We start from the raw sequence: 26,106 nt of genomic DNA on the forward strand, positions 1-26,106 counted from the left end.
TTGCATTACTGCACAAATTTCATCAGGCAAAAAAAATCATACATGGAAACCAGAGTTGTATTGAAACAAACAAACAGAAACCTCAACTAAATGTTGAGTCACCCAGAGAGAGAGGAATGTCTATGGGACAGAAGTCCAAAACGTCAAGAAGGCGGCATTCACCACACAATAAAAGCCGTGTCCCTTTTTCACATCTATCAAATGTGGACACATAAAAAAGGTTGGGGCTTCAATCACACAGTTGAAACCACCACTTGTTCATTGACCCAACATTTGTCACGGGGCTAAAAATGCTTTCAACTATTTGTTGGTTTTGGCTTCTGATAAAATTGAACATGATAATTATGATTTCTCCTTGGTGTTTGCCCTCAGTACTTATGAGCTCATATTAACCTCAGAATTATTGCTACATACCTTGTTTACCATCTCTACAGAGGTGCCAGTTTCTCAAGCTGTGACTACAAAATCCCGTAGTTTTCCTGGGGAAGTCAGACATTGTACTCCAAGGAGCTGCAGCAATGAAGGCATTAGTGCTCACCCTCCTCTTCCTCTTCATTGCAGCCAATGAAGCCAAAGTATACACCAAATGTGAACTGGCTTCAATTCTGAAAGGAAATGGCATGGATGGATATTATGGCTACAAATTGGGCAACTGTGAGTTTACTCTTTTTTTCTCCATCTTAGCAAGTTCCACGTTTGTAAGGGGGAACCAAAATGCAGCACCTCTTTCAATAATTAGTTCAACCAACCTTCCCAATGAATTTTTTGAATGTTCTGAGAATGAGAATATGTGCTTTCTTCCCATCCCAAATTATTAGGATTCTCCCTGGACTAACACCCTTATTATTTTTTAAGCAAAGTGGTAGATTTCCAATTTGTTGCCTGATTGGGACAATTGCAGAACTGATATATGGTTATACCATCTTGGACTCTGTGGTTTTGGTTTTTTTACAATTATGGCTTAGTGACCATTTTATTTACTCTCTTAAGAATAAGCATTTATCCCTACCAGGATAAACATCCTCTAAAAGGTAAAATCTTTCAAATGCTACCAAGTCATTGAAATTTAGTATATGATTGAAGGGGCCATCATAGAAGATTTTCTACATGTGTAGATTGTCAAAAGATATCTCTGCTCTGGAAGGCTCAAATTAGAAAGAGAGAAGAAAGGAGAGATGGCTTTATGTGCCATTAAGAGCTCCAGGAATATCTTGGAGACAAGGATCAGATTTATTCCTAATTCCTAATCAGATTTATTCCTAATCCAAAATATATTGGATTTCTTGGGTCCTTTCTTGAGGGAAGAATAAGAATGTATTTAAGCATTATGTTATAAATGCTCTATTTTTTTAAAAAAATCAGAATAGCTTTTTCATTTACTGCACAGATCTTTCATAGCCCATCCTCCATTTGCTTTCTTCCAGGGATCTGTTTGGCTTATTACGAGACCAACTACAACAGCGGACTTGTGGGCGAACCAAACTGGGATGGCAGTCGTAACTATGGGATTTTCCAGATAAACAGCCGTTGGTGGTGCAACAATTATCAGGGCCATACAGCTAACCACTGTAAAAAGTCTTGCAGTGGTAAGACACCTCGTCTGATAGGCTTCCAAAACTCTGTTGTTATTATGTGCTTCAACACCATGAGATAATATGCTTGTATTCCTTGTAGTTTTTCAGATGGATAGCATTGATATTGACTCATCAACACTATCTATCAAAATTGCTTTGTTTTTCTATTTGGGTCAACAGTGATAATATCTAGCTAATCTGCTTTCTATTGGCCTCTTAGCCTTCTTCCATTTAGTGTCCTGCTACCCAACTTGTCACAACTACCCTGAATTCCTTCACACAGATATATCTCAATTTCTGCCCCCAGAACATCCACTACAGTATTATCTAAAGAGCAAAAGGTTCTTCATATGTGGTGAAGTCCCCCGTCCCACTCACATTAATAATCTCACACTCTCTTCAGTGCTTTTTAAATATTTCTTCACTTTTATTATTTTTATAAACAATTCAAGGTTGCACACATACCTTCCCCCTATTTTCCTTAAGTCAACTTAACTCTGTGAAGTGAGTTGGGCTGAGATTAAGTGACTGGCCCAAAGTCACCCAACCAGCTTTCATTTCCAAGGTGAGCTTAGAACTCACAGTCTCCTGGTTTGTAGCCTGGAGCCTTAACCACTAGACTGAACTGTGCAATGAAAAGTGTTGCTTGGTAAGACCTTTGAAACATTTGGAGTTGGACAAATTCTAATTTGCCTCTTTTGGCAGCTTTCACAAATGATGACATCACAGATGATATTACTTGTGCTAAGATGATTGTGCATGGTTTCAAAGGGATGACTGCCTGGTGAGTCAATCTTTCATTAACATCTTCTACATGTAACATTGGGTAGCAACTGAACTTGTAGTCATGAAATTTAATAACTTTCTTTAAACTATTGCAAACCTTTTGAGCATTGGTAGTGAAGTATTCTTTCTGATCATTACAGATTGTATTTTTATTGCTATACTTGCATTCTTGTAGCTTTAAAATATGGGTTTAAGCAGTCTTTTAAATCCTGTTTTAAAAGTAGCCTGAGACACAATTTAAGATGGGGCTGTTGATGCTTTTTATATGCTGGATTACTCCTTCCAAATCATTTTACATCAATTATCCACTTCCTTGCTTGTCAGCAGCTAAAAAATACTAGGCTTTAGTTCCAAGTTGGATCAGGTAGCAGCAGAATTAGGCAGAGGGCCTTGTGAACACAAGGATTCTAATTCCATGGAATGAGCTCCATGGGATCAGAGATCTGGTAAGTAAAAAACCTAATAGTGAGAAGCAGGGAGAGATCATTCCTGAAGCCTCCAATCATAGAATGAATAGTAAAGAGGAAGACAGCAGCAGATCATTAGATGGAAAACTTTTCAGCTGAGAATCGAAAAGCAAAGAATAAAAATGCTTTGGGGTAAATAATATAAAAAGTATTCTGTGTTGTACTGAAGAGTCCAAAGGATGTAATGGGCATAAGTCGCATTTATGCTTTATTGTGAGAAATAGAAAGCCAGAACTATTTTAGCTAAAATAAATATTTTAATCTGAAGGAAAGGAGATGCATGTAAACAATTAAGAAAAGAACTTTATCAGTCAACGAACAGGAAAGATGAAAGAATGATAGTTGCACTAGTTCACCTAAAAGCTTCCTTAAGCTCTCCAAGTAGAAATTCATTATTATGTTAAAGACACTACCACATGTATGAATCACAAAGATATGCATTATGCTTATTTTTATTCTTATTCCTTCCTTAAGGGATTTCTGGAAAAACTACTGCAAAGGAACAAACCTGTCAATATGGACCTGGGGCTGCAGGCTCTGAATGTGATGATCCTTTATTTCTCTTTCTCCTCCTGTCATGAACACAATATTATTCCTTATATAACCACACTGAGCAGTTTGATTCTATGCCTACACTCCACATATTGGGAAGAATGAGTTTCTTTGCATACAAACAATGGTTTTGAAATGGTTTCTGGGTGGAAGAGGGAAAGATTTTGCTTTTTAAAATTGCTTCAATAAAATGAGTATTGTACATTATCCCCTTCTCTGTTTCATGCTTTATTTCCTTTCATCCTTCATTATTCCAACATAATTGAACCTGCCACCAATCATTCTAATGGCAGAGCAGATTTGCAACTGGTAGATTGGCATCCTAGGCCAGAGAAATTCTATGGTCAACCTCCAGTTATGTTAAAGCTTGGCTTTTAGTCTTTGCTATAAGAAAAATTGAGGTCTGTGTTAGATACCAGAAACATTGGTAATGGTTTACATCAAGGTCCTCTGTTCCGGCAGGAACAGATTCAATCTGATTGGTTGAAGGGTCTGACAGTTCCCTATAAAAGGGCTGCTATCAGACTGAACCTTCTCTGGATTGTACATAGTTGACTTGTGCTAATAAAGAGCTGTTTGTTACTCTGAAGCCTGAGTGCGCCTTCATTCACCCGATTTAACACTGGTGACGAGGATGGGATCGGAAGGCAACTAGGCAGACAAAAAGAGCACGACAATCCAGCAAGTCAATCCAGCCTGGATCACGGAGTGATATCGAGCAGCCATCTTTGAGCGGGAAATTCAAACGCGCTCAGAAACACAAGATGACAATGCACACCCCACCGACTCCGTACAACCCAGCCACCAAACACTGGGAATCCTACATTTAGTATTTTTAGTATTTTATTAGGATTTATAGGCCGCCCTTTTCCCTGAGGGGACTCAGGGTGGCTTACAATCATTAGGGAGGGGGTGCAATTCAAAATAAACAATATGTGAGCAAAATAAAATAATAAAAACACAACTTGCATTCAACATTCAAAACTCGGGTGGAGCAAATTAGAGGCTTATCCCCAGGCCTGTTGGGATAGCCAGGTCTTGAGGGCTGCGCGGAAGGCCTGGACGGTAGTGAGGGTGCGTATCTCGACGGGGAGGTCGTTCCACAGGGTCGGAGCTGCAACAGAAAAGGCTCTCCTCCGTGTAGTCGCCAGTCGACATTGACTGGCGGATGGAATTCGGAGGAGGCCCAGTCTGTGCGATCTTATCGGTCGGAGGGAGGTAATCGGCAGAAGGCGGTCTCTCAAGTACTCAGATCCACTACCATGAAGGGCTTTAAAGATGGTCAACAGCACCCTGAAGCGCACCCGGAGATCAACAGGTAGCCAGTGCAGCTCGCGGAGGATGGGTGTTATGTGGGCGAACCGAGGTGCACCCACTATCACTCGCGCGGCCGCATTCTGAACTAACTGCAGTCGCCGGATGCACTTCAGGGGCAGCCCCATGTAGAGCACATTGCAGTATTCCAGCCTAGAGATCACAAGGGCTCGAGTGACTGTTGTGAGAGCCTCCCGATTCAGGTAGGGTCGTAACTGGCGGACCAGGCGAACCTGAGCAAATGCCCCCCTGGTCACAGCTGACAGATGATGGTCGAGAGTCAGCTGTGGATCCAGGAGGACTCCTAAGTTACGAACCCTATCTGAGGGGTATAAAATTTGACCCCCCAGCCTGATAGATGGAACATTAGCCAAATTGTTGGGAGGGAAACACAACAGCCACTCGGTCTTGTCCGGGTTGAGTACCAGTTTGTTAGCGCTCATCCAGTTCTTAACGGCCTCAAGACCCTGGTTCATCACGTCCACCGCTTCATTGAGTTGGCACGGGGCGGACAGATACAATTGCGTATCGTCCGCATATTGATGGTATTTTATCCCGTGCCTCCAAATGATCTCTCCCAGTGGTTTCATGTATATGTTAAATAGTAGGGGGGATAAGACCGAACCCTGTGGCACCCTGTATTTTAGGGGCCTCAGGGACGATCTCTGCCCCCCGACCAACACCGACTGCGACCTGTCCGAGAGGTAGAAGGAGAACCACTGCAAGACAGTGCCTCCCACCCCCACCTCCCGCAGTCGTCGCAGAAGGATACCATGGTCGATGGTATCGAAAGCCGCCGAGAGGTCAAGGAGAACCAGGATGGACGCATGGCCTCCATCTCTGGCCCTCCAGAGATCATCAGTCAATGCGACCAAAGCGGTTTCTGTGCTGTAACCGGGTCTGAAGCCGGACTGGAGGGGGTCAAGGTAGCTAGCTTCCTCCAAGGCCCGTTGAAGCTGGAAGGCCACCACCTTCTCAACAACCTTCCCAACAAAGGGAAGGTTGGAGACAGGACGGTAGCAGTAATCCCCCCAGCCACCTCAGTGGCCCCCGCATTCCCCAGCAGGCCCTCCGAGTCATACATATTCATTCACTCACCCAAATAATCCCCACGTAATAGTTAAAAACAAAACAAAAATACAGCAATAATTACAATAAAAGTGGGAACATTCACTCAAACAGGCATAACACAAACATATCCCATACTAAGACAGAAAGAAGAAGAGAGAAGAAAAAAGGAAGAATTTGTTAAAAGAATAAAAAATAATGCGCAGCTCTTAAATTAGAATTGGATTGTAGATGGGTTCGCATAAAGTCCAGTCAGGTGGGTTCGCAGAAATATAAAGAGGGAGAAAGATTTTGTCTTCTCTCTTCTTGCGTGATAGATGGTAAAGATGGTATAGATGGTATTGGGATAGAAGCTCCAAAGGGGCTAAGATGGAGTCTCTTAACAACAACGGGCGGCAATGATCGTACCAACCAGGACTAGATCGTGAGTCCAATGTCCAATGTCCAGTAGCCGTGTGTAAGGAACCATATGGTAAAGTCCCGTATAAGTAAGAGCGAACTGAGGGCCAGGGAGAAAAGGAGAGGCCATGCTGTAGAAAAGGCCTAGGGGGTAGATTAAGGGGTTGTGGTAATGGCCGCAAGGCCAGCTGCCAGGTCTTATACCGCCCCATATCAAACCAACTACCCCTCTATAAAGTCAGCAACAGAGTCTAAAGAGATTCCAAGGAAAACAGGGCCAAAGATGTCGAAAAATGCCAAAACATCCAGTAATATAATCCACCAGAGTAGAAAGGGAGGGTGGGCGCCTAAAGAGACTACAGCAGCCGGGAGAAAACCAGCTGCCTTGCCTCCTCCAGCATCGTTCAAATCACCCACCTCCTTTGAATAACAATAGTCCTCCGGAGACAACTAAGCACCAGGGTCCTCCCAATCAGCAAAGGAAATAGGGCTAAAGCTAGGACCATAAAAGATCGTAAAACGCTGGTCCAAAGCTGCTTGTAGGTGACTAAAACGCCTAAGGCTTAAAAACGCCGAAGCAAAGCTTTTAGCACAGCGCCGCCATTCCGCCAGCCTAAACGAGCGCTGCAAAGCACACTCCGGGCTGCCGCGTGGGACAGAGGACGTTTGGGAGCGTCGACCCTCCGAAAGATTGTTTGTTCAGCTCCCCAGGATCTCGCTCCGTTGCAGGGACCCTGTTTTGTAAGGCTCCGATCCAGAACGCCGGTTTATTTTGGCGTTGTTTTGCTCCACCGAACGGAGCAAAGGAAACCAGTGGCCATCCTGCCTCGCACATGCGCAAAAACATGATGAGGTTCGATTGCTTCCTCGAAGCCAACGACCTCATGGGCCTTTCTGAAGGCCGGAAAAAGAATATGTTCCTGGGCTACTGCGGACCAGAGGTGTTCAAGACAGTGAAGGTTTTGTCCGAGCCAATGCCACTCCAATCGGTCACTTGGCCAGTTCTACAACAGACACTGAAAACACACTACGCTCCCAAATTGTCTAAATACGTCCGGAGGCATGAATTCAACATCTGTAACCAAAAAGAAGGGGAATCCAGCAATGAATACATTGCAGCGCTCAGAAAGGCCGCAGTGTACTGCGAGTTTAGAGATCTTGATGAACTACTACTTGACTGCATCATATATGGTGTTAGGGACATTGCAGAGGAGATTATTAGCAAAAACTATTCTTACTCTCCAAATTGCCCTAGATAAAATCAGGGCTACTGAGTCTTCAATTAAATCAATGGAAACCCTGCAGCGCCAAAATAGTCCAAAGAGCCCGTGGAAGAGCGCAGGCGTGCATCGCGAGGACACAGAGTCTGAAGGCTTGGAGAGCGAAGATGACAGCTACCACATGCACAGTGATCGCACCAAGCCAGTGCGAAAATTTGAACCACGGTTCCTGCCTTGCGCCGGCTGCAGGGAAACCACCTTAGAACACATTACCATTTCTGTGATGCCATCTGTCAATGCTGCAAACCCAAGGGGCACATCGCCAAGGTCTGCAGAAGCCATCACCCCACTACAACCTGGAAGCCTAGAAGCATACCTAACTGCCAGCAGAGGCCCAACCAAGGGGCATGGCAGCCATTACCACGGCAAACAGAAGGCGACATCAGAGTCACCTAACACACCTCCATAGGCCAAGTCTGCACGAAGCGGCCAAAATAGCTGAAAGTCACAGTCCTCATTGAGGACTCTCCATGCAATATGGAGATTGACACGGGGTCATCCTTGACCATAATGTCTAGGGCAGTGCTCAAACAGGCTATCCCTAGCCTTAAAAAGCATCAGCTGCGGGTTCCAGACATCCGCCTTCGCGACTACCAGGGAAACCAAGTCCCCATCATGGGCCAGGGGACCTTCCAGGTGAGGTTCAAGACTTTCTGCGGCCAACTACCAGGTAGTCAACGGAGACCTACAGAGCCTCCTGAGGCTTGACTGGTTCAAAGCCCTGGGTCTAGAAGTGACCGGAATCAACGCCTTATGAGACAAAAGCACTAAGAAATTCCTTTAAAAAGTTTGAGGACGTCTTTGGCACCGGTCTAGATAAGTATGAGGGGACTCCAATAACTTTTAACTTGGACCCCAATGAAGCCCCCATCAGGCTAAAATCCAGGAGAGTATCTCTCGCTCTCCATCCTAAAATTGTTTTTTTTCTCCAATTTTTTATTTTATCAATTTCATATATACATTCACCATTTTATGATCTCATAACTGTTATTAATAATATGTATTTATAACAATTTTCCCCTACAGTTGACAATATACTTGAAAATTGCTTTCTTACCATCCCATAGATCCATCTTATCTTACAACGGTCCTATTTCTTCTTCCCTCCCTCCCTCTTTCCTTCCCACATTTCTTCTCTCCTACTCTCCTTCTTTCCCTCCTTCCTTCCCCCCTCCTTCCCCCTTCCCTCCCTCCTTTCTTCTCTCCTTCTCTTCTTCCCTCCTTCCTTCTCTCCTTCCTTCCTTCCCTCCTTCCTTCCCTCCTTTCTTCTCTCCTTCTCTCCTTCCTTTCCCCCTTCCTTTCCTCCTTCCTTCCCCCCTTCCTTCTCTCCTACATTCCCTCCTTCCTTCCCTCCTTTCTTCTCTCCTTCTCTCCTTCCTTCCCTCCTTCCTTCCCTCCTTTCTTCTCTCCTTCCCTCCTTCCTTCCCTCCTTGCTTCACTCCCTCCTTCCCTCCCTCCTTCCTTCCCCCTTTCTTCTCTTTCTTCTCTCCTTCCTTCCTTCCTCCTCTCCTTTCCCTTCTCTCCTTCCCCTTCCTCCCCTTTACCCTTCCCCTCTTCTTCCCATTCCTCCCCTCTTTCCTACTCTTACATTCCCTCCCATTCTTCCTCTGCCTTTTCCTTTCTCCTATTCCTCTCCTTTCTCCTCTCCTTCCTATCTTTCCTTCTACTCCTCCCTCCATCCATTCTATCCGTTGTTGTGTTTACATATTCTCCTCTTCAGGGGATGACCTGGTTCTCTTTTTTTTCCTTATTTGAAAGTTATATAAAAAAGGCAAGATTTACAAAATACAAGATACAAAAATAGATAAAGCTCTTTACATATTTTCATCTCCCATAGCTCATCTCGCCTTACCTACTATAAGACTAGGTTGCTAATTCCATGCAGGTAGTTATAACGGATTTCCTATCAGCTTTTCAAGTTTTTCCAACGTTGTGGTCTAATGGTATTACTCGTCGGTGAATTCTCACCTCTAATACATTTCTACTCTCATTTCTCCCTCTCTCTTTGTGTATTGAATATTTGAGTTGTTGCTTAGATCATTTTAAGTTAGTCAGCTATCTCCTTTTATATCTGAATCCTCACTGTCTCATCAAGCCATTTGTATAATTTCTCCCAGACTTTGTAAAAGTCTGTGTCTTCTTTTTCGTTAATCCGCATTTTCAATCTGTTCATTTCTGCTAATTCTAAGATTTTATTCATCACCATTGTACTAGTGGGGGCATTTTCACTCTTCCAGCACTGCGCGTAAGCGATCCTTGCTGCCGTCAAGATATGGACGAGAAGGTATTGATTAGTTTTACCTATTTTTTGATCTGTTATCCCTAATAGAAACATTTCTGGCTTAAGACTTAATTTAATTGACATGATTTCATTCAGCCATCTTAGCGTTCGCTTCCAATATGTCTTAGCCACCGGACACGTCCACCACATGTGGTAGTACGTGCCCAGTTTTGTTTTGCATTTCCAGCATTTGGCTGATAATTTTGAGGAAATTTTTGACAGTCTTGTCGGAGGGAGATGCCAGCGGTAGAACATTTTGTATATATTTTCTTTATAGGCCGTCGACTTCGTTAATTTCAGGTTCCACTCCCATACCCTTTCCCAGTCATCCAGGTCAATTGTGTGGCCGATATTCTGGGCCCAGGTTACCATGACTTCTTTCACTCTTTCTGCTTCCATTTTTTGGATCAGCAAACAGTTATATATTTTCGAGATTAGTTTCTCGTCTGGTCCTATTAAGATTTTATCCAATTCCTGGTCCTTGTCCTGAAAGCCAAATTGTGCTAGATCTGATTTGTATTTATTTTGTATTTGAAAGTATGGCCACCAATCAATATTTATTCCCATTTCAGCCAAATTTTCCCTGGAATTTAGTCTATTTTGGTCATCTAACAGCTGTTTGTAAATATCATTTTTGTCAAAATTTATCAGATTTGGGTATATCAGGGCTTCCATCGGGGATATTCATTTGGGTAGTTGGATATAGAATTTCCTTCTAATTTCCAGCCAATCATTAATCATCCGTCCTAAAATTGATGTGGAATTAGATAAATGAATTGGCCAGGGAATTCTAGAGCCGGTAGATCACGCACGCTGGGAGACTCCTATAGTGACACCTGTCAAGACTGACTGGTCTGTCCGCATCTGTGCTGATTACAAGTGCACAAAACTTTGCAGCGAAGCACTTATCCTGTATCCATTGTACAGCATTTACTGCACTCATTAGGTCCAGGAAAAGTTTTGGCAAAATTAGATATGACACAGGCATTCCAGAAGTTGCCTGTAAATGGTGCCACAGCGGAGGCCCAAACCATCATGATGCACAGGGGTGCATTCAAATGTACCCGCTTTCAATTTGGAGTTAGTATCGCCCCTGGACTGTTCCAAAGTGTCATGGAACGGCTTTTGCAGGGGATTCCAGGAGTCGTCCCCTATATTGGTGACATATTGATATCGGTTGCAAATAAGATGCAATTATTTAAAAGATTGGGAACTGTTCTGGCCAGAATCAGAAACAAAGGTCTCCGCCCCAAAAAAGAAAATTGCCAAATTAACGTGCCAAGGGTTGAATTCCTAGGGTACCTCATCGATGGCTCTGGGATTCACCCAACCAACAAAAAATTAAGGCAATCCAGGATGCCCCCACACCTCGCAATCAGACCGAACTGCAGGCTTTCCTCGGGCTCCTTAACTTCTACAGTGTTTTTCTCAAGCAGAAAGCCACGCTTGCTGAGCCTTTACATCAGTTTCTTGGCAAACACACCGAGTGGTCCTGGTGCAGAGCTGAAGCAGCCGCATTTGCCATGGTGAAGAAACTGCTGTCAGCGGACACGTTTTTGGTCCAATATAGCCAGACACTGCCACTTGTCCTAACGTGCGATGCTTCCCCATTTGGCGTAGGAGCCGTCCTCAGCCACCGCATGCCAAATGGAACTGAGGTGCCCATCGCCTACTCATGAACATTGTCTGCTGCTGAGCGGAACTACAGCCAACTGGACCGTGAGGCTCTGGCTGCAGTCGCCGGCATGAAACAGTTCATCCACCGCTGAGACTTTGAACTTATCACGGACCACAAACCATTGCTGGGTTGGCTGGCTGGGGACCTACCCCTGCTTCTTTGTCACCACGAATGACCAGATGGACTATCTTCCTCGCACCTACTGTTATCACCTCATCGATCGACCTGGCTCTACCTTGGGAAATGCCGACGCCTTGAGTCGATGCCCACTGCTGGAACTGCTTGTCCTCTTCACTGACTGTCTTGAGGCTGGTCCTGTCTCATCTTGTGACATTGCCCACCACTCAGCAAAAGACTCTACATTCCAACAGGTTTTGAACTGAGTATGGAGGGGGTGGCCCAAGGATCCTGTGGGGCCTGAATTCAAAATGTTTTACTGCAAATGTGATGAACTGTCAGTAAAAAAATGGTTGTTTACTGGGGGGGGGGCATTGTTCCACCCAAACTGCGCATTGCAGTATTAGAGGCCTTGCACGTAGGGCATCCTGGAATTGTAGGATGAAATCTTTGGCCAGGAGTTATATGTGGTGGCCTAACATGGACAGGGATATAGAAGAATGGGTGGCTACCTGCACACCGTGCCAGGAGTCCAAACCAGCTCCCCCAGAGGCGCCCGCTAACATCAAGCATCAAGCACAATGGTCGCTCCATTCCATCCAGTTTCCAATGGTCAGGTGGAGAGAATGGTGAGATCTGCAAAAGAAGCCCTATCCAGGATGGGCCCAGGAGATTGGCAAACATGGGTTGATCAATTCCTCGTCATACAGCACATCATGCCAAGTGCTACCACTGGTAGAAGCCCTTCCGAGCTTCTAATGGGTCACCGGCTAAGGTCCCACTTAGACCAGCTACCACCAAAACTACTCTGCTGCGTCACCCCAGATTTGACCGGTAAAATAAGAAACGTTATGGTAGGGGATCAAGTTTATGCCGACAACTATGCTTGGGGAACTCTTTGGATTCCTGCCATAGTAATAGGCATCACCGGGCCTTGCTCTTACCTATTGGAGCTTGAGGACGGTCGAAATTGGAGACAGCACATTCACCAACTCCATGGCCGCATCTCCAACTCCAGTTTTAGGCAGCCAAAGGTAACTCCTGCACAAGTTAGCCAAAGCCCTACACAAAAGGAGCACGAATTCACTCCTTCCACAGATAACTCAATCCCAAAGGTACCGGGGCACTTATCTGTAAGTGTTGCAGGCCCACAGAGAGTTCCAAGCAAACAGGCTCTAGAAACTCCAGCTGTGGCCTTTGAGAAGTTCCAGGAACTTCCACCAGGCGAAGCCACGGAGACAACAGGTCCATCTGACGTGACTGAAGAACATCCACCAACTGAACTGCACAGGTCTGGGTGAGCCACCAGAAACCCCGCCTACCTGCATGACTACATCACAAGTTGGTTGAGCCCATCTAAGAGGGGTGGGGTGTTAGATACCAGAAACATTGGTAATGGTTTACACCAAGGTCCTCTGTTAGGGTGGAAATAGAAATTCAATTTCATTCGTCAAAGGGTCTGACAGCTCCCTATAAAAGGGCTGGTATCAGACTGAACATTCGCTGGATTGTACATACCTGACTTGTGCTAATAAAAAGCTGTTTGTTACTTTGAAAGCTGTGTGTGTCTTCATTCACCCCATTTAACAGTCTGAATTTAGAATTAGGTGGCCGTTTACCTGCCAAATACCAGAGCATGGAAACAAGACAGCAGTAGCAGCAGATTAATGACACAGATCAAACTATTGTGATTTTTGCTGTTCCAAAGTCCTTTTTGCATCTCTTCTCATTTTCCAGATATGCTAGTCTGTTAAATCTAGTCTACTCTGGACATCCTCAGTTATAGTTTGTACAACAAATCATGGCTCAGCTGTGGTACCTGCACATGCAGAAAGTTGAGAAGACTAAATTTTTAAACGGTGAAAAAAGGGGGGAAAGTAAGTTAAACATAGTTACACTAAATGACTGATAATGATAATAATGTAATAATTTGTATTGACATGATAAAAGGGGAAATTGGATATAAATTGTAAACAATGATTAAGAAAAGAGATTTAATTTTTTTCTTAATATTAGAGTATGATGTTAAAATGTAGTGTTAATAGATAAAGTTAGATAAATAATTGATAAGGATAACAGTGTGTGTGTGTGTTTGTGTTTGTGTGTGTGTGTGTGTGTGTGTGTATTGGTTTGATAAGAGGAAATTGGGAAAAAATGTAATGGTGAAAAAAGGGGAAAAAGCAAGTTAAACTTAGTCAAACTATCATTAAATGAATGACTGATAATGATGATAATGTAATAACTTGTATTGACAGGATGAAAGGGAAATTGGAATAAATCACAAACAATGATTAAGAAAAGAGGTTTAAAAACTTTGCAAATTTGGTATAAAATTTTAAATGGTAAAAAGGGGAAAAGGTGAGTTAAGCACAGTCAAACTAAATGATTGATGATAATAATAATAATAATAATAATAATAATAATAATAATAATATACATAGACATTGCAATACCAGGTGATAGCAGGGTCGCCAAGAAGGAACATGAAAAAATCGCAAAATACCAGGACTTAAAAATCAAAATTCAGTGACTATGGCACAAACCAGCAGTGGTAATTCCAGTGGTAATTGGCACACTGGGTGCTATTCCAAAAGCACTGGAATTACATTTAAAACAGTTAAAAATTGACAAAATCACCATCAGTCAAATGCAAAAAGCCGCACTGCTTGGATCTGCACGCATATTAAGAAAATACGTTACGACGTCCTAGGCCCCTGGGTGGGGCCCGACTAGTAACCAATGCCAAATCCGGCGAAACAACTGGCCGCTGTGATACAATTGTGTAATAATAATAATAATAATAATAATAATAATAATAATAATGATGAAATCATTTGTAATGACATGATAAATGGGAAAATTGGATATAAATTGTAAACAATGATTAAGAAAAGAGGTTTAAAAATTTTGTTAAAATTAGAGAATGATGTTAAAAATGTAGTGTTAATGGATAAAGTTAGATAAATAATTGATAAGGATAACCTATCATGAAAATGGTTAATGCAGTGTTTTCAACAATTGAACCGGGATCCATCTTGGAAACAAACCAGTTAATGTACAGCGCAGCTGTAATAGTCACTAATGAACTAGGCATTAAAATTAAAGTACCTAGTCACACAACAGAAAAAGCATCAAAGCCAAAGTGGAAAATCCGTTTAGAACAAAAAATAAAAAAATTAAGGGCAGATGCTAGTAACTTAAAGAACATGCATAAGCAACGGCTTAAAAACAACAAAATCATAGATCGGCTAATCAGAAGATATAGATTGGATACAAGAAACATCAATGAAGCTGTAGAGATTGTAAAACAGCAGATAACAACAACAGCTAGAAAAATTGAAAGATATGAGGCACGAATCATCCTATATAAACAAAATCAGCAATTTCGATCAGACCAACGGCGTTTTTATCAAAGTCTTAATGTGAATGGTGACACCAAAAGTGAAAAACCAGAAAAGCAGGCCACAGTTGAATTCTGGAAAGAATTGTGGGAAAATGCAAAGGACTACAACAAGGAAGCAAAGTGGATACATGACTTTGAGAAAAGCATTGGCAACAAACAAATGCAAGTATTAGAAATAACAACTGAGATGGTCAAAAATCGAGTTAAAAAGGTAAAGAATTGGACATCACCTGGAAAGGACCAATTACATGGTTTCTGGCTCAAATATCTGACCAGTTTACATGCAATATTGGCCAGGCAACTGAATGAAATTTTACAAAAGGGCCAAATTGATGAATGGTTGACAACTGGAAAAACATACTTGATTCAGAAAGATGCAACTAAAGGAACAACACCTGAAAACTACAGACCAATAACATGCTTGCCAACAACCTTCAAATTACTCACAGGCATTATTGCAGATAACATGATGGATTATTTGGAAACAAACAACATCTTGCCAGTAGAGCAAAAAGGCAACAAAAGAAGGAGCAGGGGCACAAAAGATCAGCTTCTAATTGATAAAATGATATTAGAAAATTGTAAGAACAGAAAAACGAACTTGAATATTGTCTGGATTGATTACAAAAAGGCATTTGACTCACTGCCACATAGTTGGATCATAAAATGCTTAGAAACAACTGGCATTAGCAAAAATATTACATCCTTTACTGAAAAGGCGATGAAACAATGGAGAACTGAGTTGGCAGTAGGGAATGAGATCTACGGAATGGTTAATATCAAGCGAGGAATTTTCCAGGGTGATTCACTTTCACCTCTTCTCTTCATCATCGCAATGATCCCACTATCAGTAATATTTAAAAAAATGAAATTATGCTACCAAACAGCCAAAGAAGCTGAAAAAATTTCGCATTTACTATATATGGATGATTTGAAACTCTATGGAAAGTCAGAAATAGAAATCCAATCATTGACAAACACAGTCCGAGTATTCAGCACCGATATTTCAATGCAGTTTGCATGGAAAAATGCGCCACTGTATCCATAAAAAGGGGCAAAATCACTGCATGTGAGGGAATTGAAATGCCCAATGGCCAATTAATTAAATGCAAAGAAAATGAAGCCTACAAATACTTAGGCATTCTGCAGTTGGATAACATCAAGCATGGAGAAGTAAAAACTATTGTCAGGCAAGAGTACACCAACAGAGTTAGGAAAATTTCGAAATCTAAACTGAATGGTGGAAATACAATCAAGGCCATAAATACCTGGGCAATACCAGTTATAAGATACACAGCTGGTATAGTTAACTGGACACAAGCTGATTTGGACCTTTTGGACCGAAAAACCAGGAAACTAATGACAATGCACTACAGTTTACATCCACGTGGTGATACTGATAGACCATATCTGTCCCGAAAGTCAGGTGGCAGAGGATTATTACAAGTGAAGCAAACAGTTGAAGAAGAAAAACATGCACTGGCTGATTATTTAAAAGAAAGTCAAGAACATCTATTAATCGAAGTAAAGAACAAAAATCTACTGAAGGTCCAACAGACGAAACAAGAATACAGAAAAGATGTGATAAAATCAAGAATGGAGAGTTGGCAGAACAAAGCACTGCATGGCCAATTTTTGGAAAAAATAAAAGATAAAGTGGACAGTGAACAAACTTGGTTATGGTTAACAACAGGTACATTAAAGAAAGAAACAGAGTCACTAATCCTGGCTGCGCAAGAACAAGCTATCCGCACAAATGCCATTAAGGCCAAAATCGAAAAATCCTCTGATGATGCCAAATGCAGACTTTGCAAAGAAGCTGATGAAACTGTTGATCACATACTCAGCTGCTGTAAAAAAATCACGCAGACTGATTATAAATTGCGGCACAATTCAGTAGCACAAATGATCCATTGGAATTTGTGCAAAAATTATAATATTAAAACAGCAACAAACTGGTGGGAACATCAGTCTGAAAAAGTCACCAAAAATCAGATGGTCAAGATTTTGTGGGATTTCCGTATACAAACCGACAAAATACTGGCGCATAATACACCAGATATCACACTGGTTGAGAAAAATAAGGTCACAATCATAGACATCGCAATACCAGGTGATAGCAGGGTCGCCGAGAAGGAACATGAAAAAATCACAAGATACCAGGACTTAAAAATCGAAATTCAACGACTATGGCACAAACCAGCAGTGATAATTCCAGTGGTAATTGGCACACTGGGTGCTATTCCAAAAGCACTGGAATCACATTTAAAACAGTTAAAAATTGACAAAATCACCATCAGTCAAATGCAAAAAGCCGCACTGCTTGGATCTGCACGCATATTACGAAAATACGTTACAACGTCCTAGGCCCCTGGGTGGGGCCCAACTAGTAACCAATGCCAAATCCGGCGAAACAACTGGCCGCTGTGATACAATTGTATAATAATAATAATAATAATAATGAAATAATTTGTAATGACATGATAAATGGGAAAATTGGATATAAATTGTAAACAATGATTAAGAAAAGAGGTTAAAAATTTTGTTAAAATTAGAGAATAGTGTTAAAAATGTAGTGTTAATGGATAAAGTTAGATAAATAATTGATAAGGATAACAATATATGTATTTGTATTGGTTTGATGAGGAAATTTGGTAAAAAATTTAAAATGATGAAAAAAGGGGAAAAAGTTAAACTTAATAAAAGTATTGCTAAAAAAATGACTGATAATGATAATAATGTAATAATTTGTATTGACAGGATAAAAGGGAAATTGGATAAAAGCTGTAAACAATGATTAAGAAAAATGGTTTAAAAACTTGGTTATTAAACATAATTAACTTTTTATTTTGAATGTGTTATAAAGGAATAATGTGATTAGATGGTATTGAAAATAGATAAGGGAATGCCACTATGTGGTTTTGTTTTAAATTTTGGAATATTTGTTATAAAGGGATGTTAAAACAACTATAATCATATCAAGGATGAGGTATGATGATAATGATTATATATAAATATATGTGATGTAAAGTAGATAATTTGACGTGAATTAGAGGTGATGACGGTGGAAGGGATGCACGAAAACTCTGTGTAACCAATTGACACACTTTCTACAACTTTGTAATGGAGGATGATTTTATTTGTTTTTATCTAAAAAAAATTGGGGGAAAAAGAGTTGCAAATTCCTAGAATGCATGAATTCATTGGGCAACTGTGTCAGATTCGCCTATATGAGTCAGGTGCAAGAAATCAGAAATCAAGTTTGTTCAAATGAGTGCAAGTTTATGCACTCATTTATGTGCATGCTACCTCTATGCAAGAATCTGAACTACCAACAGTCAGGGCAAATTGGTGGGAGATAAAGGTCAATTGAATTCAATGAGGGCTGGACTTAGATCTCTTGTGGATGCAAAGGGATTCCAGATTGATGATATATTTAACCTCCTCCCCCCCTTAGCCTTGACCTTGTCATCTCCTGCAATATGATCCAAAAATATTAAATCAGAGCCTTTTACGCACCTCTCTCTCCTTCTATGTGTGTTTTTCAGGAGAGGCTGGGAGGTTTTCCCTGCCACCGCTCCTTCTACAGCACCGAACGGTCCATGCCCCCCCCCTACACACACACACACACACACACACACACTGCTTGCTGCAGCATGAGGTGAGTGCAGCTGGGGAGAAATCAGGGGGAGGAGAAGGCTGAGCTTCTGCTAGGGAGACGGGAAAGTGAGCCAGGTTGCCTCAGCGAGCACCACTCTTCCTCTTAGCTGCCTCTCAAGGTTGGCTGGGTTGGACCTATGACTGCTCTTGCCTACCCCGCTTTTCCTTCTCATAGCTGACACCATGTTTTGCGGGAATAAAAATGGTCATGCAGAGAGAACCAGAAGAGGAAGAAGCAGGTGCCGAGTGGGCAGGCCCTACATGCCTGTGTTTTCCTCTCCTCCGCTCAAAGCAGCCATTCCCTCTGCTCACCCATCCACATCCACCTGTGCTCTAGCCCAGTGTTTCTCAACCTTGGCGACTTTAAGTCTTGTGGACTTCAAGTCCCAGAATTCCCCAGCCAGCTATGCTGGCTGGGGGATTCTGGGAGTTGAAGTCCACAGGACTTAAAGTCGCCAAGGTTGAGAAACACTGCTCTAGCCTGTCCCACCTCCCCTGCAGGAATGAGAACGCGGTATGGGAGGTTTGACTTGATGGCCCGTTTTCTCTTGGAAGGGGGAGAAAGGAGGTGGAAGTGCCAAGTGGGAAGATGTCTCCCTTGGCTGCCTTCAGCCACCTCTCCCCTTTAGGTTCGCTGAGTCTTGGTGCTTCCTTTCCCTACTTTTGAGCATTGGTAGTGAAATATACTTTCTGATCATTACAGGCCAGTTTTTTGCTGGTTTTGTGGCCATGACTAAGTGGGGGGGGGGCATGTGACCTGCAAGGTTGTGAAATTCCATCCCTACCAGAGAAATCCAGAACCCCGAGAAGAGACAGCTGTGGCACTTTGAAGGCTACTTGCATTGTGCTCCTGCAGATGCCACCTTAAATGTATGTAGCATTGAGTCCGGTGGTCTCCATTCCTAGTAAGAAGTGATTAGCATCCTGCAAGATTGTGATTGTAACCCGTGGGGAATTTTCAAGCACCCAGCTTGCTGGCCTGCCCCCCCCCCCCCGTCCCTATTGTAGCTACAATGGCAACGGCTTTGGGAGATGCTGGCCAGTACGGAGGTGCAGGTGAAGGCTGGGTGGGGTCCACATGGGAGGCTCCCTGCAGTTCCTCAGCTCCTCTTCCATCCTCAGCTCTTGCAAAGAAGAAGCGGCAACTCTGCGTGTGCCGTGCCCGCTTCGTTCTCTTTGTGAGCCACCTTGAAAAATTCCCCACAGGACAGAATTTCACAACGTTGCAGGTTGCCACTCAATTCCTACTAGGAATGGAGACCGCTGGACTCAAGGCTACATATATTTGAGGCGACATCTGCAGGACCGCAGTGCAAGTAGCCTTCGAAGCACCACAGCCATCTTCTCAGGGTTCCGGATTTCTCTGGTAGGGATGGAATTTCACAACCTTGCAGGTCACATGCCCCCCCCCCACTTAGTCATGGCCAAAAAACCAGCAAAAAACTGGCCTGGGTTCCAAAGCTCTATCCAGCCTGGGCGGCAGTAGCAATGGCAGGGGCAGCAGCAGCAAAGGGTAAGGGAAGTGAGCCACGGGCCAGCATCCCTGCCTCCTTCCTCTGAGAGCCAGCTTGGGGGTATGGCCAGCCTCCCCCATTGCTACACTCTTCCCTCCACACAGACCTGCCAACAGCATGCCTCCCATTTTGCCCCGCACATGCCCCCTCCTTGTCGGCTGCAGTCCGGGCTCCACCTGATCAGCTGGATGGCCATCTAGGAAAGCAGTGCGTGGGCGGGACTGGCCTGGCCTCCAATGCTTCATCCAGCAGGGGCATGGAGCAAAGGGCACAGCCGCAGGGGAGGCTGGCCATCCCCCAAGCCGGCTCTCGGAGGAAGGAAGCAGGGATACTGTCCTGGGACTCCCTTCCATTACCGCTCATCGCCACCACCCCTGCAGGATGGAGCATTGAAGGCCAGGCCAGTTCCTCCTGCGCACTCACCTGCTTTCTCGCTGCTTTCCCTGCTGGCCATCCAGTTGACCAGGCGGGGCCCGGCTTTGCTTTGCTTTGCTTTGCTTTGCTTTGCTTTGCTTTGCTTTGCTTTGCTTTGCTTTGCTTTGCTTTGCTTTGCTTTGCTTTGCTTTGCTTTGCTTTGCTTTGCTTTGCTTTGCTTTGCTTTGCTTTGCTTTGATTTGATTTGCTTTGATTTGCTTTGCTTTGCTGATTGACAAGTCTGGTAGCTATGTATGGGATTTCGGGCAGGGAGGTGAGTTTCGTGTACTCAGGCTCAACTTGTTTTGTCCAGTTCAAATGATATTTATTTTCTTTTGCTTCCTTAACAACTTGGTTCTTTCTTAACTACTTTCCCTAAGATACGTTTTAGACAAGATTCCGAGTTTTTCTCCACATTGCTTATATGCTTACTTCATCCTTAGGTATAGAAACTTCAGCCTAGTCTCACAGTGTCCTCTAATATTTCCAAAATTTAAAGATTGTTGACAACAAACTCTTTTACAAAAGGAAGGGAAGGGGAAAGAGGAAGGAATTTGTGCACTGAAAATGGAGTTCGAGTCTCACACTTGACAACGATTTGTTTTTCTGTTTATAAATTCCATTTCTCTAAAAGCAAATTTTAAAAAATAGTAATAATTTAAAACCATGTAAAAGAGGTGCAAAACACACAAACATTCATAATAATGACTCAAACTCACTGGCCCAGTGACTGAGGAAGCAACAAGATGCTCAGGAAGTCAAAATCTTTCAAAAAAAGAGCAGAATTGAGGCTGTGTGGATCTCAGGGAAGCCAGATTCTTGCTTCCTGGGAGCCAAAAGATTTGTTGTTTTGATCAGATCTGAAATAGTCTAATCCTATTAGATCTTACTAGATAGATAATTGGAGATGAATTAGTCCTGCAGGCATCCTGAAAACATATAGAGCTTTTGCCGATAAAAACTATTACTCTGATTTTCCCAAGAAAATAAGTGGCAACTGTTGGAATACAGTGTTCATGTATTTTATGCAACAATGCAGCAGCAGGGATATATATTCTGCAACCAGTGTTTGTAACTGGTTGATGATGGTTAGTCTCCCAGGACAGCCTATGTAGAGTTCACTGCACTGTGAATGCTGTGAATAATTCACAGAATCCAGAATTCAGCAATTTCAGATCATGATGGAGAAAACTCTATGTGGTCACAGAGAGTTGATGATGACTTACACAGGTAAGAAGGGTAAAACAGCAATAAAATCAAGAAATGAAATACAATTCACTGGGTTATTTCAATATGTTGCATTACTACACAAATTTCATCAGGCAAAAAAAAAACATACATGGAAACCAGAGTTGTATTGAAACAAACAAACAGAAACCTCAACTAAATGTTGAGTCACCCAGAGAGAGAGGAATGTCTATGGGACAGAAATCCGAAAAGTCAAGAAGGCGGCATTCACCACACAATAAAAGCCGTGTTCCTTTTTCACATCTATCAAATGTAGACACATAAAAAAGGTTGGAAACCACCTCTTATTCATTGACCCAACATTTGTCACTGGGCTAAAAATGCTGTCAACTATTTGTTGGTTTTGGCTTCTGATAAAATTGAAAATGATAATTATGATTTCTCCTTAGTCTTTGCTTACCAGCTCATATTAACCTCAGAATTATTACTACATACCTTGTTTGCCATCTCTACAGAGGTGCCAGTTTCTCAAGCTGTGACTATAAAATCCCGTAGTTTTCCTGGGGAAGTCAGACATCGTCCTCCAAGGAGCTGCAGCAATGAAGGCATTAGTGCTCACCCTCCTCTTCCTCTTCATTGCAGCCAATGAAGCCAAAGAATACACCAAATGTGAACTGGCTTCAATTCTGAAACGAAATGGCATGGATGGATATTATGACTACAGTTTGGGCAACTGTGAGTTTACTCTTTTTTTCTCCATCTTAGCAAGTTCCACGTTTGTAAGGGGGAACCAAAATGCAGCAGATCTTTCAATAATTAGTTCAACCAACCTTCCCAATGAATTCTTTGAATATTCTGAGAATGAGAATATATGCTTTCTTCTCATCCCAAATTATCTCCCTGGACTATCACCCTTATTATTTTTTAATCAAAGTGGTAGATTTCCAATTTGTTGCCTGATTGGGACAATTGCCAGACTGATATATGGCTATACGACATTGGACTCTGTGGTTTTGGGGTTTTTTACAATTATGGCTTAGTGAATATTTTATTTACTCTCTTAAGAATAAGCGTTTATCCCTCCCAGGATAAACATTCTCTAAAAGGTAAGATCTTTCAAATGCTACCAAGTCATTGAAATTTAGTATATGATTGAAGGGGCCATCATAGAAGATTTTCTACATGCGCAGATTGTCAAAAGATGCACAGTGGAAAGGTACCACTTCTCTGGAAGGCTCAAATTAGAAAGAGAGAAGAAAGGAAGGATGGCTTTATGTGTTATTAAGAGCTCCAGGAATATCTTGGAGACAAGAATCCTAATTATTCCTAATTCCCTGAAGATTTACAAAATATATTGGCTTTCTTGGGTCCTTTCTTGAGGGAAGAATAAGAAGGTATTTAAGCATTATGTTATAAATGCTTTGTTTGTTTTTAAAAAAAAATCAGAATAGCTTTTTCATTTACTGCACAGATCTTACATAGCCCATCCCCCATTTGCTTTCTTCCAGGGATCTGTATGGCTTATTACGAGAGCAGATACAACAGCAGAACTGTGGGGCCACGAAACTGGGATGGAAGTCGCGACTATGGGATTTTCCAGATAAACAGCCGTTGGTGGTGCAACAATAACGAGGGCCGTACAGCTAACGGCTGCAATAAGGCTTGCAGTGGTAAGACACCTAGTCTGATAGGCTTCCAAAATTCTGTTGTTATTATCTGCTTCAACACCATGAGATAATGTGCCTGTATTCCTTGTAGCTTTTCAGATGGATAGCATTGATATTGACTCATCAACTCTATCTATCAAAATTGCTTTGAGTTCCTGTTTGGGTCAACAGTAATAATATCTAGCTACTCTGCTTTCTATTGGCCTCTTAGCCTTCTTCCATTTAGTGTCCTGCTACCCAACTTGTCACAACTACTCTGAAATCCTTCACACAGATATATCTCAATTTCTGCCTCCAGAACATCCACCACAGTATTATCTAAAGAGCAAAAGGTTCTTCATACGTGGTGAAGTCCCCCTGTCCCACTCACATTAATAATCTCACACTCTCTTCAGTGCTTTTTAAATATTTCTTCACTTTTATGATTTTTATAAACAATTCAAGGTTGCACACATACCTTCCCCCTATTTTCCTTAAGTCAACTTAACTCTGTGAATTGAGTTGGGCTGAGATTAAGTGACTGGCCCAAAGTCACCCAACCAGCTTTCATTTCCACGGTGAGCTTAGAACTCACAGTCTCCTGGTTTGTAGCCTGGAGCCTTAACCACTAGACTGAACTGTGCAATGAAAAGTGTTGCTTGGTAATACCTTTGAAACATTTGGAGTTGGACAAATTCTAATTTTCTTTGTCTTGTTGTCTTGTACACCCCTCCCTATATTTTGTAAGCCGCCCTGAGTCCCCTCAGGGAAAAGGGCGGCCTATAAATAATAATAAAACTAAAACTAAACTAAAACTAAAACTAATTTGCCTCTTTTGGCAGCTTTCACAAATGATGACATCATAGATGATATTGCTTGTGCTAAGAGAATTGTGCGTGATCCCAATAGGATGGATGCCTGGTGAGTCATCTTTCATTAACATCTTCTACATGTAACATTGGGTAGCAACTGAGCTTGTAGTCATGAAATTTAATTACTTTCTTTAGACTATTGTAAAACTTTTGAGCATTGGTAGTGAAATATACTTTCTGATCATTACAGATTGTATTTTTATTACTATACTTGCATTCTTGTAGCTTTAAAATATGGGTTTAAGCAGTCTTTTAAATCCTGTTTTAAAAGTAGCCTGAGACACAATTTAAGATGGGGCTGTTGATGCTTTTTATATGCTGGATTACTCCTTCCAAATCATTTTACATCAATTATCCACTTCCTTGCTTGTCAGCAGCTAAAAAAAACTAGGCTTTAGTTCCAAGTTGGATCAGGTAGCAGCAGAATTAGGCAGAGGGCCTTGTGAACACAAGGATTCTAATTCCATGGAATGAGCTCCATGGGATCAGAGATCTGGTAAGTAAAAAACCTAATAGTGAGAAGCGGGGAGAGATCATTCCTGAAGCCTCCAATCATAGAATGAATAGTAAAGAGGAAGACAGCAGCAGATCATTAGATGGAAAACTTTTCAGCTGAGTATCGAAAAGCAAAGAATAAAAATGCTTTGGGGTAAATAATATAAAAAGTATTCTGTGTTGTACTGAAGAGAGTCCAAAGCATCTAATGGGCATAAGTCGCATGTATGCTTTATTGTGAGAAATAGAAAGCCAGAACTATTTTAGCTAAAAGAATTATTTTAATCTAATTTACTCCTAGGGTTGCCTGGAGAAACAACTGCAAAGGAAGAAATCTGTCAAAATGGACCAGTGGGTGCCGGCTCTGAATGTGATGATCCTTCATTTCTCTTTCTCCTCCTGTCATGAAAACAATATTATTCCTTATATAACCACACTGAGCAGTTTGATTCTATGCCTACACTCCACATATTGGGAAGAATGAGTTTCTTTGCATACAAACAATGGTTTTGAAATGGTTTCTGGGTGGAAGAGGGAAAGACTTTGCTTTTTAAAATTGCTTCAATAAAATGAGTATTGTGCATTATCCCCTTCTCTGTTTCATGCTTTATTTCCTTTCATCCTTCATTATTCCAACATAATTGAACTGGCCACCAATCATTCTAATGGCAGAGCAGATTTGCAACTGGTAGATTGGCATCCTAGGCCAGAGAAATTCTATGGTCAACTTCCAGTTATGTTAAAGCTTGGCTTTTAGTCTTTGCTATAAGAAAAACTGAAGTCTGTGATAGATACCAGAAACATTGGTAATGGTTTACATCAAGGTCCTCTGTTCCGGCAGGAACAGATTCAATCTGATTGGTTGAAGGGTCTGACAGCTTTTTCTATCCATATGACTCTACGAGCAACCTTGTAGAGTCATTTTTTGCCCTCAGGAGCCTTCAGGGAAGCCTCCGGAATGCCCCTGAACATTCCGGAGGGCTAAAAGTAGCCCTACAAGCAACCCAGAAGTGACAAATGGCTCCATGTGCCACTTGTGGCATGCATGCCATAGGTTCGCCATCACGGTTCTAGATCATTTTTTTGACCTCATGTACAATGAGATTCTCTTTGACACAATGTAAATAACCAAAATTCTTATCCCAGTATGCAATTACTGAAAAAGCCCAACTGGACAAATTTTCTTATGGTAACTTTCTTTGTAAATTAAGAGCCGCAGGCTATAGGAGAAAGGATTGATAAACACAATGAAAGATGGGGTGTAAATAAGTGTAAAAGTGTTGTTATACACATTGCCAGGTTCGGCTTAAGGTCAGTCCCACACTCACAGCCCACATCAAGACCTGTATTCAAATTACTTTCAACTGAACATTGAGGAACAAGTGAAGAGCGACTGAA

General features: G+C 42.0%; 2 protein-coding genes across 2 annotated transcripts; both read left to right on the forward strand.

Moving 5' to 3' along the window:
- Positions 1-465: 465 nt before the first annotated feature.
- Positions 466-3,586, forward strand: LOC148048319 (lysozyme C-like). Its single transcript, XM_087710701.1, has 4 exons — positions 466-654; positions 1,425-1,586; positions 2,280-2,358; positions 3,302-3,586. Exons 1-4 carry the CDS (start codon positions 519-521, stop codon positions 3,366-3,368), a joined length of 444 nt encoding a protein of 147 aa, XP_087566827.1. The 5' UTR covers positions 466-518; the 3' UTR covers positions 3,369-3,586.
- An 18,497-nt stretch (positions 3,587-22,083) lies between these two features.
- Positions 22,084-25,294, forward strand: LOC148048320 (lysozyme C, milk isozyme-like). Its single transcript, XM_087710700.1, has 4 exons — positions 22,084-22,430; positions 23,204-23,365; positions 24,184-24,262; positions 25,010-25,294. The coding sequence occupies exons 1-4, from the start codon at positions 22,295-22,297 to the stop codon at positions 25,074-25,076; spliced, it is 444 nt and encodes a 147-aa protein (XP_087566826.1). The 5' UTR covers positions 22,084-22,294; the 3' UTR covers positions 25,077-25,294.
- Positions 25,295-26,106: the final 812 nt, after the last annotated feature.

This window comes from Thamnophis sirtalis, unplaced genomic scaffold, assembly GCF_051295495.1.
Source record: "Thamnophis sirtalis isolate CommonGarterSnake01/CBP01778 unplaced genomic scaffold, rThaSir2_p1.2 scaffold_3, whole genome shotgun sequence".
In the NCBI taxonomy this organism is placed as follows: domain Eukaryota; kingdom Metazoa; phylum Chordata; class Lepidosauria; order Squamata; family Natricidae; genus Thamnophis; species Thamnophis sirtalis.

Bases quoted from the DNA above. Each gene is read 5' to 3' on its own strand.
- LOC148048320 (XM_087710700.1), top strand. From the start codon at position 22,295: ATGAAGGCATTAGTGCTCACCCTCCTCTTCCTCTTCATTGCAGCCAAT. The intron at 23,366-24,183 runs GTAAGACACCTA...CTCTTTTGGCAG, and splicing joins CTGCAATAAGGCTTGCAGTG to CTTTCACAAATGATGACATC. The intron at 24,263-25,009 runs GTGAGTCATCTT...ATTTACTCCTAG, and splicing joins CCCAATAGGATGGATGCCTG to GGTTGCCTGGAGAAACAACT.
- LOC148048319 (XM_087710701.1), top strand. From the start codon at position 519: ATGAAGGCATTAGTGCTCACCCTCCTCTTCCTCTTCATTGCAGCCAAT. The intron at 1,587-2,279 runs GTAAGACACCTC...CTCTTTTGGCAG, and splicing joins CTGTAAAAAGTCTTGCAGTG to CTTTCACAAATGATGACATC. The intron at 2,359-3,301 runs GTGAGTCAATCT...TCCTTCCTTAAG, and splicing joins TTCAAAGGGATGACTGCCTG to GGATTTCTGGAAAAACTACT.